Source organism: Neofelis nebulosa, chromosome 17 (assembly GCF_028018385.1).
Source record: "Neofelis nebulosa isolate mNeoNeb1 chromosome 17, mNeoNeb1.pri, whole genome shotgun sequence".
NCBI lineage: Eukaryota > Metazoa > Chordata > Mammalia > Carnivora > Felidae > Neofelis > Neofelis nebulosa.
This window is the reverse complement of record NC_080798.1, coordinates 51,102,926-51,121,921: the sequence shown is the minus strand read 5'-3', so window position 1 is coordinate 51,121,921 and position 18,996 is coordinate 51,102,926. Positions and strand designations below refer to the sequence as shown.

The following is an 18,996-nucleotide window of genomic DNA, read 5'->3' as shown; positions in this document are numbered from 1 at the left end:
TGGTCTTGCCGTCCATGAGTTCAACCCCACATCAGGCTCACTGATGTCAGTGCAGAGCCTGGTTTGGATCCTCTGTCTCCCTCTCTCTCTGCCCCTCCCCCACTTGCACTCTCTCAAAAATAAATAAAACATTAAAAAAAGTTTTTTAAAAAGACGTGTTTCTATGTAACTGAAATCACCATCATCATCATCATCACTGTCTGGATTTAAACATTTTTTTAGGAGAAAAAAGTTATACTGAACTATAGACTTACTCTTTATAGTTATATTTATCTCATTAATATATACTGACACCCCAAAACAAATGACAGTCATTATGCACACTTAAGAATACTGATTAGCCATAATTAATTTTAAGAATGATGGGTGAACTACAAATTAAACTCTTGAACTTGTAAGTAAGGGGAATGAAATTACCTTTTAAACCGTGAACCAGAAGATCAATTCTGTTGCATTGGAAGAGAGACTCCTACTCACCCACAGGGTCATGACTCTGGGAACACACTTAGCTCTAGAATATTGGAAGGTATTCATATGTGGGGAAACAGTGTCCAAGAGAAGGTGCCTTCTACATCTAACATGTACTGGCACAGAACATATGAACAAAGAAGCCCGATTTCCTGGGAGAGTGTGATTATGGGGCGGGTGGGATCTCACTGAAGAAAAGGGAGGAGGGGAGATATTTTCTCCAGGGTGTGAAGAAGGACCACCAGTCTTTTGCTGCCTTGAAAGAGTACGCTTTATAGAGTTTGTAGCATATAATCTAGACTGAAGGGTCAGGGAACGGCTTGAATCATCCTCCAGGTGAGGATAAAGGAAGAAAACAAGAAAAGCTAACTTCCGTTGAAACTGAGAAGTGCGAAATGATGTGAGGATCCCAGAGACCTAAGAGAAGTGTCTTGTCCCCGAGAAGATTAGCAGGAGTAAGTAGTCACACGCTAACAGCAACAACAAATCCACCACAAGTTGTGTGTATGTACACTTAAAGTCTGGCCCGACTCTGCTTTCCACCGTGTCTGCTTCAGCCCACACGAACGTCGTCTCTCACAGGGACCACTGCCCTGGCCTGCTTCTACCCTGTTCCCTCCATCCACATTCTTCACAGTGGTCAGGAAGACGTGGAAAGGTACATGGGATCACGCGCTCCTCTGAGCCTCAGAACAAGACCCAAATTCCTCACCACGGTCTCAAGACCCAGTCAAGTTGACCATGATTTGCAACAGGCTTTCCCTCAGACCAACTCTACCGTCCTGCTGCCATGGCTTCCTCCTTGCTCCCTGACTCCTTCACTTCGCTTTGAGCCATGGTTCTTCTGCTGGGAATTCCCTCCCTCCAGACGTTCGCGTTCCCCTCTTCTGCTTCCTCTGGCCTCTGTTCAAATGTAAGGTCCTCAGAGAGCACTCTCCTGACCACCCTGCTGAAAGTAGAAGCCCCTTAACCCAATTTATTGCTTGACTTTTTATAGTGTTGATCATTATCTGAAATTGTGTCTGTATATACATATATACACACACACATAGATATATGTGTGCATACATGCATGTGTGTAGAATATATGTGTATTAACAACATATGTTATAAATAATAACTATATTATCTTACTATTTACTCTTTTATTGGCTGCCTCTTGTCTCTTCCACTGAAATATACTATAAGGAATACAGAGAGCTACTTTTTGGTCTCAGTAAATGCTACACTAAGTTAGCTCTAATTTTTATTGATTTTTTGCTAGTTTTCCACCCACTTTGCACGAATTCATTGTAACTTAAAAATTTTTTTTTTAACATTTATTTATTTTTGAGAGACAGAGAGAGACCGAGCACAAGCAGGGGAGGGGCAGAGAGAGAGGGAGACACAGAATCCAAAGCAGGCTCCAGGCTCTGAGCTGTCAGCACAGAGCCTGATGCGGGGCTCGAACCCGTGAACCATGAGACCAATGACCTGAGCTGAAGTCAGACGCTCAACCGACTGAGCCATCAGGCACCCCACATTGTAACTTTTTAAATTATGATTTAACTCCCATTGAAGTATGTTAATCTAGAAATTTAAAAAATATCTTGATGTGTTTATTAGTAATGTTATAAATTGATAAGTTAATATTCCGTCTTGTAAGTGTCATTTTTTAATGACTAGGTTGGGGCCTGTTCCTAAGAGCATGGTCTACTCGTGTGGTAGAAATAGAGATAAAAGAAAACCCTGATGTGCTCTTTGACAGCCAGTGACCTGCCTCTCCCTAAGCCTTTTTTAAAACATGGGTCCTTAAATGCTCCCCAATCAAGAGACACTGGGCATCAGAATAGATAAAAAGCCAAGACCCATAAATATGCTGGTTGAAAGAGACCCATTTTAGACCCAAAGGCACCTCCAGTTTTAAAGTGAGGAGGTGGAGAACCATTTGTCATGCTAAGGGACATCAAAAGTAACCTGGCATAGCCATACTGGGGCCAAAATCAGACAAACTAGACTTTTAACCAAAGACTGTAAAAAGAGATGAAGAAGGGCACTATCGCCTAATAAAATAAAGAGGTCTATCCAACAAGGTCTAACAATAGTAACTATTTTTGCATTCAACTTGGGAGAAGCCAAATATCTAAATCAATAAACAACACACTTACTGAAATTCATTGGTAACAATACTGTAATAGTAGAAGACTTCAACAGTCTACTTACAGCAACGGACAGATAATCTAAAGCACACAATCAACTGGGAAACAATGGCTTTGAATGACACACCGGACCAGATGGACTTAACAGATATATTCAGAGGATTTCATCCCAGAGCAGCAGAAGACACATTTAGAATGCACGTGGAACATTTTCCAGAAGAGATCACATACTGGGTCACAAGTCAGGCTTCAACCAGTACAAAAAGACTGAGATCATTCTTTGCATATTTTCAGACCACACTGAAACTTGAAGTCAACCACAAGAAAAAATCTGGCAAGACTACAAATTATATGGAGGATAAAGAACATCCTGTTAATGAATGAATGGGTCAACCAGGAAATTAGAGAAGAAATTGAAAAATACATGGAAGCAAATGAAAATGAAAACACAATAGTCCAAAACCTTTGGGATACGGGAAAGGTGGTCTTACGAGGGAAGTACATAGCGAGAAGTCGGGAAGAAGAGGGAAGTAGATAGCTTCCTCAATCAGGAAGCAAGAAAAGTCTCAAATATACAAACTAACCTTACACCTAAAGGAGCTGGAAAAAGAACAGCAAATAAAACCCAAAGCCAGCAGAAGAAGAGAAATAATAAAGATTACACCAGAAATAAAGGATATACAAATTAAAAAAAAAAAAACCACAATAAAACTCCGAGATGGTTCTTTGAAAGAATTAACAAAATTGATAAACCCCCTAGCCAGACTTATCAAAAAGAAAAGAGAAAGGACCCAAATAAATAAAATCATGAATGAAAGAGGAAAGATCACAACCAACACCACAGAAATACAATTATAAGAGAATATCATGAGCAATTATATGCCAACAAACTGGGCAATCTGGAAGAAATGGATAAATTCCTAGAAACCTATAAACTACCAAATCTGAAACAGGAAGAAATAGAAAATTTGAACAGGCCCATAACCAGCAAATAAATAGGATCAGTAATCAAAAATCTTCCAACTCTCAAAGGTCCAGGGCCAGATGGCTTCCCAGAGGAATTCTAGCAAACATTTAAAAAGAGTTAAAACCTATTCTTCTGAACTGTTCCAAAAAGAGAAATGGAAGGAAAACTTCCAAACTCATTCTATGAGGTCAGCATTGCCTTGATTCCAAAACCAGACAAAGATCCCACTAAAGAGGAGAACTACAAACCAACATCCCTGATGAACATGGATGCAAAAATTCTCAACAAGATACTAGCAAATCGAATCCGACAGTACATTAAGAGAATTATTCACCACATTCAAGTGGGAGTCATTCTTGGCCTGCAGGAGTGGTTCCATATTCAAATCAATCAATGTGATACACCACATTAATAAAAGAACAGAAAAGAACCATACGATCTTTTCAATAGATGCAGAAAAGGCATTTGACAAAATACAGCATCCTTTCTTGATAAAAACCCTCAATGAAGTAGGGACAGAAGGAAATCTCAACATCATAAAGGCCATATATGAAAGACCCACAGTTAATATCATACTTAATCGGGAAAAACTGAGAGCATTTCCCCTAAAGTCAGGAATATAACACGGATGTCCACTCTCACCACTTTTATTCCACATTGCGCTGGAATTCCTAGCCTCAGCAATCAGACAACAAAAAGAAATAAAAGGCATCCAAATTGGTAAGGATAAAGTCAAACTTTCACTCTTCACAGATTTCACTCTACATGGAAAACCTCAAAGACTCCACCAAAAAACTGCTAGAGCTGACACACGAATTCAGCAAAGTTGCAGGGTATGAAATCAATGTATAGAAATTGGTTGCATTTTGATACACCAACAGTGAAGCGGCAGAAAGAGAAATAAAGGAATCTATCCCATATACAATTGCACCAAAAACCATAAGATACCTGTGGATAAACCCAACCAAACAGGCAAAAGATTTGTGCTCTGAAAACCAAAGAACATTTATGAAAAAACTGAAGAAGAAACAAAGAAATGGAAAAACATTCCATGCCTTTGATTCGAAGAGTAGATATTGTTAAAATGTCTACACCACACAAAGCAATCTACACACTCAATGCAATCCCTATCAAAATAATACCAGCATTTTTCACAGACCTAGAACAAATATCCTAAAATTTGTATTTGAACCATAAAAGACCCCAAATAGCCAAAGTAATGTTCAAAAAGAAAAGCAAAGTAGGAGGTATCACAATGCCAGACTTCCAGCTGTATTACAAAGCTGTGATCATCAAAACAGTAAAGTACTGGCAAAAAAGAGACACATAGATCAATGGAACAGAATGGAGAACCCAGAATTGGACCCATAACTTTATGCTCAACTAATCTTTGACAAAGCAGGAAAGTATATCCGATGGAAAAAAAGACAACTGCTTCAACAAACGGTGTTGGGAAAATGGACGGCAGCATACATAAGAATGAACCTGGACCGCTTTTTACACCATACACAAAAACAAATTCAAAATGGATGAAAGACCTACATGTAAGATAGGAAACCATCAAAATCCTGGAGGAGAACACAGGCAGTAACCTCTTTGACTCTGGCTGGAGCAACTGCTTACTAGACACATCTCCAGACGCAAAGGAAACAAAATAAACTACCGGGACCTCATCAAGATAAAAAACTTCTGCACAGTGAAGAAAACAATCAACAAAACTAAAATACAACCTAGGCAATGGGAGAAGGTATTTGCAAATGACATAATGGGTAAATGGCTAGTATCCAAAATCTATAAAGAACTTATGAAACCCAACACCCAAAAAATAAATAATCCAGTGGAATAATGGGAAGGAGGTATGAACAGACATTTCTCCAAAGAAGACATCCAGATGGCTAATAGACACATGAAAAAATGCTCAATATCACTCATCATTGGGGAAATACAATCAAAACTACAATAAGATATTACCTCACACCTGTCAGAATGGCTAAAATGAACAACTCAGGAAACAACTGATGTTGATGAGGACGTGGAAAAAGGGAAATCCTCTTACGCTATTGGTGGGACTGGTGTAGCCACTCCGGAAAACAGTGTGGTTTCTCAAAAAGTTGAAAACAGAACTACCCTCAGACCCAGCATTGCACTACTAGGTATTTTACCCAAAGGATACAAAAATACCAATTCAAAGGGGCACACGCACCCCAACTTTCACAGCAGCACTTTCCAAATTATGGAAAGAGCCCAAATGTCCGTTGACTGGTGAAAGGATAAAGATGTGGTGTATATATATATATATATATATATATATATATATATATACACACACAATGGAATAATACTCAGCCACCAAAAAGAATGAAATCTTGCCATTTGCAAAAACGTGGATGGAGCTAAAGTGTGTTATGCTAAGCGAAGTAAGTCAGGCAGAGAAAAGACAAATACCATATGATTTCACTCATATGTGGAATTAAGAAACAAAACAGATGAACACAGGGGAAGGGAAGAAAAAATGAGACCAAACAGTGAGGAAGTTAAGAGACTTAACTATAGAGAGCAAACTGAGGGCTGATGGAAGGAAGTGGGTGGGAGATGGGCTATATGGGTGATGGGCATTAAAAAGGGCACTTGCAACTGCCCGGCTAGTCAAGCTCAGAGCATGAGACTCTTAAAAAGGGCACTTGTTGTGTTGAACACTGGGTGTTGTATGTAAGTGATGGATGACTGAATTCTACTTCTGAAACCAATATTACACTATATGTTAACAGTTAACATGAATTTAAGTAAAATCTTGGAAGAAAGTAAAATAAAATAAAATAAAATAAAATAAAATAAAATAAAGTAAAATAAAACGAGTTCTTCTTTCAATATCATCACATTAACCATGTCAATTTTCTCAGTTACCTGTGAGTAAAAAGAAGGGAACTGTATAAACAGATTTTTATTAAGAGTAGATACATTTTTCAGAGATCTTTCTGCCTTTTTAATTTTCTATGACTTGACTTAAACACAGCGAGGATTTTAGTTTATAAAACTTTCACATAGGGCAGCCTTTGGATTTGAACACATATGGGGATGTCAAAAGCCTAACCAATTGCCTCCATAAAGATGAAATCTCTTAGGTATATTTATTAAAATTATAACACATGATTGATGGCAGAAGACTCAAGTCTGTTCCAACACAGTCTTCTGATATAATAATAGTGCTTCCAGCCACTACAGCTACCTGAAATCAAATTAAGGCCCGGATTCCTATCAGACACAATACATAGTGACTTCATTTCTATGAAGTTAAAATTCGCACAAAGGATAAAAGGTCACGTTCAGGCGAACTGCAGCAGACCTCACTGTAAAATTCGAGGACTGTTTCAGCCTTCTCAATTTCCAAGAATAGTAAGGCTATTTCCAAGATACTGACAGATTTTAAATTGCCATACCTTTGGTTGCAGCGATCTCTCAGGTTTTGTAATTCGGGAAATATCTGTGTCAATTTCCTGAGTTTCTAGCATGTTACTAAAAGTTAGGTCTTTCAAGTATTCCTCATTATTTCCATACCCTTAAATCAGTCGAGTGGCCATAAGATCATGATTAGATTGTCTATTACAGTGCCCTATTCATAGAATCTGCTCATTAAATATTTATTGAGTGAAAGAATAAATGATAGAAGTAAGGAGTATATAAATGCATTAGAAATCCCAAATATGTCTTAATCAAGTAAGTCACAAATAGGCTTATCTTTTGCAGTGAGAATAAATAAACAAGATTATTAAGCAATGAACGATGTAATAGGTAGGTTGAATTTTATTCTAAAACACAACTGTCAAAAATGCTTGAAAAAAAGTTTCTCATCATGTATAACCTATCCTGCTTTTATAGCATTGCCGTGCCCTTTTTTGCATTAAAATATCTGAAAAGTGATCAAGTAAGAAATAATTCCTTGCACTCATGGCCGATGAGTTCTGTAAAGTAATTAGCAAGATTAAAAATAAACACTTCCAGAAGGATTCCACCATCAAGTGTATAGATACCAAGTGAATGTATTTAGGCAATAAAGGAACATTTGGATATAAGTATGAGGTAGGTGATCAGAAGGCATCCAAAAATAGGCAAAATGAGAGACACCAGCAGAACTGATGGTTTATACACTTCGTTCCTGCTTTTCCTTTTTTCTTCTACTGGCCTGTTTTTTGACGAGGGTCCCTGGTTGGCATCAGCTGGCATTACAGGGAGAGTTCCTTAAATCCTCTGGGAACAGAGATAAACACCTCCAACATAACACTAAAAGCACTAATGTAAAAACAAACAAACAAAGCAAACAGATTACATAATCTGTAACAGTAAGAATCCAGATTTAGGCATTAATCAAATACAAATTTAAATCTCACTTACTAGGTAGATTCGTGAAGGCAAGGCATTTAGATCCCTGGTAGCTCAGTCACCTCATCTGTAAAATGGGGTTAACTCATTTCACAGGTTTGGGTACCAGGAAGGCATAAAACACCTGGCACAGCCTGGAACGTAGGTTCTCAGTAAACAGTGGTTTGTTGTGGCTGTTACCACTATTTTTATTGTTGGTATTATTTCATTTTGGCCCACGACTGCGCTGACATCATAGAGTTAAATGACGACAGAACTTACCCACGAAGAGTTGACTGTTGAGCTGTAAAAGGACATGGCCGTCAGTGGGAGCAGGCTGCGTCTTCGGTAAGAGCTGATCCACTTGGATAGTTGCCTCTTTCATGTTCCTTTCAACTTTGACGTGGTGCCACTGGTTGTCATTGAAATGAGTGGGTGACTGCACTGAGATTTCAAAAGGTCCATTCCCCACATCAAATGAAAAGGTCACTACTGCCGGTGCTGGAAATATGAGATACGAAGATTGTTCAAGTTAGTCCACACGGGGGAAAGCGGAGTCCTCTTTAGGAACAGCGCCATAGCATAGCAGTCAGGAAATATAAAGATAAGGGCTCAAATCTTACGGAAGGAACCGATGACGTCAGTAAAAGACAGAGGGGGAATAAGACAGTCAAACACATTTGGGAAAAAACTCCGATCTTAAAAAATTCATCCTCAGAGTTAATTTCTCATACTGAGAAAAGAGTAAAGCTATTTGGCCAGAATAAGAAAACTAAATAGGCTCTGGCCTTTTATGTAAAAATAATGTTTACAATGATTCAAAGTTTCTATAATTTTAAAAGCATGTAATATACATTTGATATTAAGATACTAATGGTGGTCTAAGCGTATACCAAAATTATAAGGCTGGGGATCTAATTAACTTTGTAACTGACTGAGAATTTAGTTTTTAAAAAATTTTAATTATCTGAATTTAAAACCCTTCTTAAATTGGTTCTAGAGAATACCAATTATATTCCCAAATTATCGTGTTAAATATTAAATTATTTTCTTGCAAAAAGGCTAACGATATCAGATTTTTTTCAAAAGGACACAATGAAGAGATTCAGCTGATAAAGTAGAAACACAGTACTTTAACAATTAGTTAAAGGATTTACTACTAAATAGAATTCCACAGGCCTCTAAGGAAAAGGAGACTCACAGCGTAGCTCTATCCTTATAAAATCGGTAATCCCCAGGTTCTCTAAAAATACCCCAGATGAAGCTGTTGTCTTAAAAAAGAAAGACACATCTGCACTAAGTTCTCCATGGAAAGTAGGAAAATGAAGGTATGAAGCCTCAGTATTGAAGGAAGCTGAATTCCAAAATGATCCTGTTTGAAAAAAAAAAAAAAAAGGAAAAAATCAAAAAGAAAAATTCATGAAATGAATGGCATAATTACATTTTCAATTTTTAGTATTTCTGCTACTAAAAATATTGCTAATTTATACAATCCCGCTTTTCTTTTTTCTATTAACTATATACTTAGTCTACAGGACATGGGCATAAGAATGGAGATTTTACAAGGATCGTGATCCTGGATTCCTTCCAACATAGGAGAGGAATGATCACTACAGAAATGGTCTGAATGTTATATTTTATGTAACAAAAATAGCCTCACCCCAAATACCACCCTCTGCCAAAGTGATGTGGTAAAAATCTCCCAAATATTCACTAATAGACTTAATTTTTTTATAACTTGAAAACTGAAACACCTACATTCCTTTGAATAACAAAACTCTAAAGAAGCTCAAAGCGTTTTTTGTTCTGACACTTCTAACACACACACTTCACAGAGTTACGCCTTCAACTAACTGTTTTCATTAATGGGCCTTGTGATTTTCTAAACTGAGACTGGCATTCAAAATATTCTCACCTAATTAAAGATCAAGACACTACTTACTTTCCTGATCTTCTCACAAAAATGCTCTTTCCATTCAAAATTATCTTTTATTTTGCTTGTAATAGTGAAGTGATCAACAGTAGGAAAGGGCTCTCGAAAAGTTTAAAAATGCTCAATATAAGGAGAAAATGTGCAAAAGGTTGGGGATATAAATTAAGGGATTTGAAAACAATTATGTGGACTATTAATTGAATTATAATTTCTGTCCACATGCCACTTCTCATCTTCACTTTCCCATTCTGTTTTTTTTGGGGGGGAGCAGTTATACCTACAACTTTCCTTTTGAGAAAATATTGTGGGACTAATACAGCAGACAGCATGGGAAATAAAGTATAAATGCAGTGATTGAAGCGGCAAGAGCGAAATCCAAGTGTCTCTGTGTGGCTGATGAGAAGCACCACCCGAGAAATGAACTATGTATTTGCTGCTGCCACCAGCAAGTTCTCGACACACGGAATATAAATATACACCTGCCTCCATACGCACTCACAACATTGGTTAAAATTCTATCTAAATTACCTTCCTGGAAGACGTATTGATCCACTGAAGTCAGAAAACAGTAATTTCAAAACAATGGTTCATTATGTTAGCAGGGAACAGATAGCTAGAGTTAAAAATCGCAGACTTGCCTCAGCTTCTCTCCGTTCCTTAGATTTTAATTTATTTTCTATAAATCCTGGACCAAACAAGCGGTGGCTGTATCCAGTTTACGTTTTCTGTTTTTCTTATGGACCTGATTCAAAAGTCAATTCTCAGCTCATCTGTGAACAATTTTAGAGCTGCATTTATTCCGCTGAGAATATACTTTGAGGGCTTTTTTTTTTTTCTACAGCCAAATGAAACTGTATATTATCTGAGTTGGCCAAGCCTAGTCTTATTTCCATTTTACAGCTATTTCTATGCTTAGACATTTTGATCTCTAGGAAAAACTGCAAGGAAATGCGAAACATCAAATCAGGGATAACAACACATTTGTGTTCTTAAAAGCTCTTACCTGACCTATTTTTAAAAGGAATTAAATGCCTTTCTGTTGAAATGTGATGTATATGAAAATTAAAGCTGTAACTTTAAGTTGTGGAACATTACCGAATCTTCTTCATTCGGTCAGATTAAAAAGAACACTCAGAATTCCTTAAAGGTCTACATGAGATAATATTACTATAAGACATAATATTTCAGTTGTTTCATTTCTATATCACACCTAACCCAATAAAGCATCCTGCAGAAGGTTTCAGGAACCTGGCTGAAACAAACAAACAAAAAAACCAATTTCTGAATTGCTGCTATCTTTACAATGAATGTTTTTATAGTAATGAAAACAATGTATTACCTTAGGTAGCTGAAACATTCTCACATACATCATCATGCCTATTTAGCCCAGTTAGCAAACCTTATTGTACAGATTCACAATAGGTTAAAAAAATAAAAAAGAAAAGAAAAGAAAGACACCATTTTATTGGATGAGGAAATTGCTGCTAATTCAAAACAATGGTAAAGAAAGCAAAGGCCAATATTTCCATGATCAAATGTTTATGGCGTATGATATCTCAGCTCTTTCCAGACTGTGCTAAGAAGCACCCAGGAGAACGTGGACTGCCTCCGAAAAAGGAGGGGAAAGAGCAGGAGGCCCAGCAAAGCAGAGCCCAGCAGGCGGGCGCCAGCAGGAAGCTGCAGGTCTTTTGAAGAGAGAGTTCCTGGCTAAGGTGGTTCAAAAATCCTTAAGCTGCATCCAGTGGCAGACTGGAATGCAATCACCTGCAATCGGGAGAATAGGACCACTTTTATCACCCCAGCAAAAACAACTCATGACGTGTTATTCTATGTAATTAACTAGTAATTTAAAAAATTTCAGTAATTAATAATTCGTATCTTTTCAATTAACTTCAGTAGAGGGTACTCAAAACTTGGAAATATTCCTTCAGGAATTCCACCTTTTATTCTTCCCAAATTAAAAAAAAATGCAATGGATACTGGGATCCACACAGTTATTTACATAGAAGAGGAAGATGTACCAAGGATTGAATTCCATACACAAAGTAAAAAAGAGCTCATTTAGGAAACTTAGCTTAGTAGAATGTTAAGATTACAAGTAATTTAAAGGGCGCCTGGGTGACTCAGTTGGTTAAGCATCCAACTTTTGGTTTCGGCTCAGGTCATAATCTCACAGTTTCGTGGGTTCGAGCCCTTGTCGGGCTCTCCACTGGCAGAGGGTAGCCTGTTTGGGATTCTGTCTCTCTCCCTCTCTGTGTGCCCCTCACCAACTCACGCTCTCTCTCTCTCTCAAAATAAATAAACTTAAAAAAAAGAATTTAAATAATATTCTTTTTGATAAACTTTTATTTATATCATTAATAGATTATCCATTAAAAAGAGCAGATTTAGGGGCGCCTGGGTGGCTTAGTGGGTTAAGCATCCAACTCTTGATTTCGGCTGAGATCATGATTTCACAGCTCGTGGGAATGAGCCCTGCATCACGCTGACAGCATGCAGCCTGCTTGGGATGCTCTCTCTCTCCCTTTCTCTGCTCCTCCTCCATTTACACTCTCTCTCTCAAAATAAATAAATAAACTTAAAAAAAATAACAGATTTATAGAGACAGAAAATTAGATTAGTGGTTCTCTGGAACTGGGGAGAGGAGGCAATTAGAGAATAACAGGGGCTAAGGGGTGGGGAGTTGTTTCTGCATAATAAAAATGTTCTAAAATTGATTGCCGTAATGGTTACACAATGCTGTGACTATACTAAAAGTCACTGAATAGTTCACTTTATATGCATGAATTATACGGTATGTAAATTACACCTTAATAAAGCTGTTTTCAAAAAAGAACATTTGAAAAAGCCATTATTTTTTAAGGCACTGTTTTTACTTATAAAAGCAAAAGGCATATGACACACTAACCCTACCTTTCTTTCTTGCCCCACTTTATTGAGGTATAATTGTCATGTAAAGAGCTGTACGTATTTAATGTACACAACTCGATAAGTTTGGTAACACTACCTTTCTTAAAAGTAAATGAAATGAAGTGAAATACAGAAATGCCAAGGCAAGGGATAATTTACTAGTCAAACGGATCTTTCTGGAGGTAAGAGTCATTTCAAAAGCTGGAAGTAGAATTTCTTGCATTTGAGTTTTTATTTGGAGATAATTGTAGCTTCTTGTGCGGTTGTAAGAGATAACACAGAAAGATTCTGTGCATCCATTAGCTAGATTTTCCCCAACGTTAACATCTTGCAAAACTGTAGTGTATCAAAACCGGGATGTTCACAGATACCGGTCAAGATGCAGGACATCTGCATCACGGCAAGTAGCCTCCAATGCTTCTCTTTTATAGACACACTCATTTCCCTCCTGCCCTCACTCTTCTGTAGCCCTCTTACAACCCCTATTCTCTATTGTCATCCGAAGAATGTTCCATAACTGGAAGGTAGGTAGCCTTTGAGACTGACATATTTTTCACTCAGATTTCTCTCTGAAGATACACCAAGTTGGTGTGCGAATCAATAGTTCATTCCTTTTTATTGCTGAACAGTATTCCGTGTACGGATGTACCAAAATTTGTTTAACTATTCTCCTGTTGAAAGACATCTGGATTGTTTCTGGTTTTCAGCTATTACAATCAAAGCCGCTATGAATATCCATGTAAGAGTTTTTGTATGAACATAAATTCTCAGTTCTCTGGGATAAATGCTATCCCTGAGTCATAGGAGAGTTGCGTGTTTTACTTTTTATGAAACTGCCACAGTCCTTTCCGGAGTGGCTGTATTATTTACATCCCCGCCAGCAATGTGTGAGGGAGCTGGTTTTCCACATCCTAGCCAGAATTCTGTATCATTATTTTTATAGCCATTTTGAAGGGTGTGTAGTGACATCTCATCATGGTTTTGATATGCATTTGCCCAGGGGCTAATGATTTTGAGTATCTTTTCATGTGCTAATTGCCATCTGTAGCCCTTTGGTGAAATCTCTTTTACCCATTATATCCCTGGCTTGCTGAGGGCCACCTTCTCTCTTGGCCTTTCCTCTGAGCACAGGTGGGAAGAGAGAACCCTCTGATGTCTCTTACTCTTTGTATAGAAACACAAGACCAGGGGCGCCTGGGTGGCTCAGTCGGTTAAGCGTCCGACTTCGGCTCAGGTCATGATCTTGCGGTCCGTGAGTTCGAGCCCCGCGTCAGGCTCTGTGCTGACAGCTCAGAGCCTGGAGCCTGTTTCGGATTCTCTGTCTCCCTCTCTTTCTGACCCTCCCCTGTTCATGCTCTGTCTCTCTCTGTCTCAAAAATAAATAAACGTTAAGAAAAAACAACAAAAAACCACAAGACCAATCAAATTAGGGCCCCAGCCTTATGACCTCATTTAACTTAAATTACCTCTTTTTTAAAAATGTTTATTTATTTTTGAGACAGAGAGAGACAGAGCATGAATAGGGGAGGGTCAGAGAGAGAGGGAGACACAGAATCCGAAGCAGGCTCCAGGCTCTGAGCTGTCAGCACAGAGCCTGACGCGGGGCTCAAACTCACGGACCCTGAGATCATGACCTGAGCTGAAGTTGGACGCTTAACCAATGGAGCCACCCAGGCGCCCCTTAAATTACCTCTTTAAAGACTGGCAACTGTGTTACCAGTTAACACAGTTACAATGGGGTTAGGGCTTCAACATATAAGCTTTGGGGGTGGGGAAACAATTCAGTCCATTAACATCCCTATTTTAATTGCATTGTTTCTTTTTATTTCCACTGTTGATTTCCCAGGGTTCTTTATATATTCTAGATACTAGTCCTTTGTCAATTCTCAGCCCTCACCTTACTTAACCTTAATCTATCAACAACAATTAACGTAGTTGATTATTCTCCCCTCCTTGAAACATTTTCTTCACTTGGCTCCAGAATACAAACACTCTTGCCTTTCTCATTAGTGTTGTAATTCTGTTTCTTTCTTTCTTCCTCCTCCCCTCTTCAACCTACTAATGTTTGAATGTCTCCAATCCCTATTAATATTGGAATGCCCACTTATCCATCCACAATAACTCCTGCTGGCCCATCTCATGGCTTTAAATATGCCGATGGCTTACAAATACATATCTGAAGCCTGGAACTCTCAAACTAACAACCCCACATTCTATCTGAACACGTCAACTCAACTTTAATATGTTCAAAAACTGAGTTCTTTACATTCTTCTGCAACTCCTTGACCCCAGCAGCAATATTTTCTATCTTGGGAAATGCCAGTTCTGTGCCTCTAATTGACTATTAGACCAAGCACCTTGGTGTCATTCTTGACGCTTTTGCAACCTACATCAATCCATCAGCAAACTGTATTGCTTCTCCTTTTGAATTAGTCCCATACTACAACTATTGTCATTGTGCCCATGGCCCAAACCACTAGGACTCCTCAGCTGGGTTGGTGATATGGTCTTATAAATGGCCTCCTTGCTTTCACCTCCCCTGTTAAATCTCATTAAAATGTAAGTTAGATCACATCAAGCCTCTACTCAAAATTGTCTAATGTTTTCCAATTGCATTCAAGTTGAAAAAATAAAACCTTTCAAAACCCTCCATGATCTGACCACCAGATCTTCTAATGTCTCCTGCCATTCTCTTTGCTCACTCTGCTCCAGATGTTTTAATCATCTTGCTGGTCCATGAGCATCTCGGCTACATTCCCATCTCTACGTGGCTACTCTGGCTTTTTCCTCTGTCTCAGAGTACTCTTTCACAGATATACACATGCCGTCCGTGCTCCCTTATTTCCTTCAGACTTTTATTCAAATGCCACCTTCTTAGTGGGCATTTTATGACCATTCTATTTAAAATTTCCAATCCCACACCACCCTGCCTCAACTACGTTGTCTTCACAACACATCTTATTAGCACCTATCATACCATATATTTTACTTTTTTATTGTCTATCACCCTCCAAGAGAACTCAAGCCCCCAAAATGCAGATACTTTTATCTATTCTGTTCACTGCATGCATGCTCTCTCTCTCTCTCTTTCAGGATGTGGAGAAGGCATAGTATAATGTATGGGCTCAGTAAATATTGGTTGAATGAAATGATAAGATTTCCTCTGTCAAAGTAGCAATAAGAAAGCTTACTGTACTTTTCTCAGTAAATACACTCAAATTCTTTGGTAGACAAGTAGAAAGAGGGAGGGAAAGAGGGGAACAGAAGAGAGAGTGAAAGAAGAAGAGGAAAAGGAGGAAGGGGTAAAAAAAAAAGGGAGAAGAAACACGAGGAAAATTAAATAAAGAGAACCTAAGGAAAGAAAATAAAAATATAAAAATTAAAAAGAATTTCCTGTTGGTAGAGGATTATCAGACATAGTAGAGCTTGCAAAATTTTATGATTATCTGTTAAAATAGAATTGATCCTCACTCTCCTTAATGGTTCATACGTAGTCTGCCAAATGGAACAAAACTCTGTCGAATGGAAGAGAAATTAACCAAATCACTAGTCAATATCTTTCTCAAGTCTATGAATGTAACTTCTGCAAAGTTATTTATTGCCTACATGCACCTTTGATTATTTAATGCATTTTGGGCAGCTGTGATTTCTCAGACAGCTGAACAAGTCAATGCAGACAAAATGAAAAAAACAATTTCAATGACAAGAATTTCTTAGAACAAGAAACTTAGAACAATCTTTTTTAACTATGCTTAAGTTTTGGTGGTTCCTTGATTGACATAAAATTTCAACACAATGGATTAACTGAGAAGAAGTACATTGAGTCAAATAGTTAGAAACACTCAAATGCCAGAGTTAAAAAACTACTTTGTTCAGATTAATGAACTCAGAGCAGAAATTTAGATCATGTTTGCAACACCAAACAGTTTAAAAAATATACACTTTCTATAGTTTAGCATATGACATTCAACTTGAGGGAGAATTAATGCCAAAGCGTAACACTGAGATGCATCCTTGTTAAGTTACTGACCTTGAGGACAGAATATTAACGTATTTGGTCAGAAAAAGCCAATCCTCTAGAAGGTGAAAAAATAAGTTTGGCTTCAGAATACAGCAAGATTCAATACCAGAAGACAAAGAAGCACTCTCCACAAATTTCTGAGAGAAAGAAAACGTATCCAGCCTAATTTTTTGTGTGTTAAAGCAATAGGCAGACATTCTCATATTTGAAAGAAATCTGAGAATAAAGCATGCACAAACCCTTTTGAGGAACAATAAAAATAAAAGCCTACTTTGTAATGAAATATCAGCCAAAAGCTATCCGGAAAAGGTGTGGAAGGACAGGATGACCGCATGTCTCAGCGCAGACAAAAGTAGGATAATATGTACAAATGGTGAGTCACAAAGTGCGACCCACTAAAATGTTACATCAGTTTCTAAAAAGTTGAAGGGGTGACTGAGTGGCTCAGGTGGTTAAGTGTCCGACTTGTTATCTCAGCTCAGGTCATGATCTCATGGTTTCATGAGTTCGAGTCCCACATTGGGCTCTGCACTGACAGTGTGGAGCCTGACTGGGATTCTCTCTCTCTCTCCTCTCTCTCTGCCCCTGCCCCACTCACATTGTGTGTGTGTGTGTGTGTGTGTCTCTCTCAAAATAAATAAATAAACATTAGAAAAATTAAGAAAGATAAATAAATAAAAAGTTCAAATGTAGCGTTACCTTACACCCCAGAAGTTCTATTCCTAGAAATATACTCAAGATAAATTAAAACATGTATCCAGAAAAAACCTCATACATGGATGTTCATGTATAGCATTATTTATAATAGCCAAAAAGTGGAAGCAACCCACACGTCTGTCAACCGATTAATGGGTAAACAAAATGTCATCTATCCATACAATGGAACATTATCTGGTCATAAATATTAATGAAGTGTTGATACACAGTACAACATGGATAAGCCTTGACAATATCATGCTAAGTGAAAACAGCCAGTCACGAAGACCACATACTCTTGTGTTTGCATCTAAATGTTGTTGACTAGGGTTGGAGTCAGCGCAGGAGGGAAACAGGGACTGTCTGATCAGTGGCTACAGGTTTCTTTTTGGGGTGATGAAAATGTTCCAAAATTGGTTGGGTTGTGGTGATGGCTGCATAACTCTATAATGTACCGAAATGATCCAATATATTAAAATATGATCAGACTGTACACTTTAAATGGGTGAATTGTAGGGCATGTGAATTATTTCTCACTAAAGCTGTTACCAAAAAAATAATATAAAGTTAAACTTGAAAAGTTTATTTTAGAGTTCTGAGGCAACAAATATTCCCAAGCACGTGCATACTCAAGAAATGCAACACTCAAGAGTCTTTCTGGAGGAAAACAGAAAACATCAGCTACCTGACAACGCAGTCCAAGAAGAAACAAATCAAAATAAAAAAACATTCAAGAATAGAGAGGCTCTGATGATAGACTAGCAGTTAGCATTAAGAAATAAACAACTATAGGGGCGCCTGGGTGGCTCAGTCGGTTGAGCGGCCGACTTCGGCTCAGGTCACGATCTCACGGTCCGTGAGTTCGAGCCCCGCGTCGGGCTCTGTGCTGACAGCTCGGAGCCTGGAGCCTGTTTCGGATTCTGTGTCTCCCTCTCTCTGACCCTCCCCCCTTCATGCTCTGTCTCTCTCTGTCTCAAAAATAAATAAACGTTAAAAAAAATTAAAAAAAAAAAAAAAAGAAATAAACAACTATACAAATAACAGCAAAATTAGCAAAAAAGGAGAGGTGGGGGAGAAAAAGAAGAGGAGAGGACAAATGAGTTACTTTTCCCATTTTTCACAATAGATCAATACTGTATAAAATTTAAAAATGAGTTTAACATAAAGCCTAGTGACTCTGTAATGTTTTAAATTTTCATAATCTTTTTTTAAGGTTTAGTGGGATCATTGAAGTTGAACATATATTTATGAGATATATAAATAATGTAAAGCAATTCCCTTGGCTTCAATTTGGTTTTCTTCTTTCTCTGTCGATTTCCATTAATAAAGTTTTGCAAACTTATTTCTCAATCTCTGTTTCTATTTTTCTGTCTAGAGTAGTGCTTCTCTCAACATGAGAAGGTTTTGCCCCCAGGGGACATCTGAAAATTTCTGGAGACATATTTGGTTGTCACAACTAGGGGAAAAGTGCTACAAGTGGATTGAGACCAGGGATACTGCTACGTGT

At 38.0% G+C, this 18,996-nt stretch overlaps 1 protein-coding gene across 5 annotated transcripts in view; it reads right to left on the bottom strand.

Annotated features, from left to right (window-relative positions):
* Positions 1-18,996, bottom strand: part of CNTNAP4 (contactin associated protein family member 4) — a 253,966-nt gene that overhangs the window by 28,932 nt on the left and 206,038 nt on the right. For all 5 annotated transcript variants that reach the window (XM_058706376.1, XM_058706373.1, XM_058706374.1 and 2 more), the window contains 2 exons: positions 9,131-9,301; positions 8,212-8,430 (listed from right to left, as the gene is read on the bottom strand). In XM_058706376.1, coding sequence (XP_058562359.1) covers positions 8,212-8,430; positions 9,131-9,301 — 390 coding nt within the window. The remainder of the gene's footprint in view (positions 1-8,211; positions 8,431-9,130; positions 9,302-18,996) is intronic.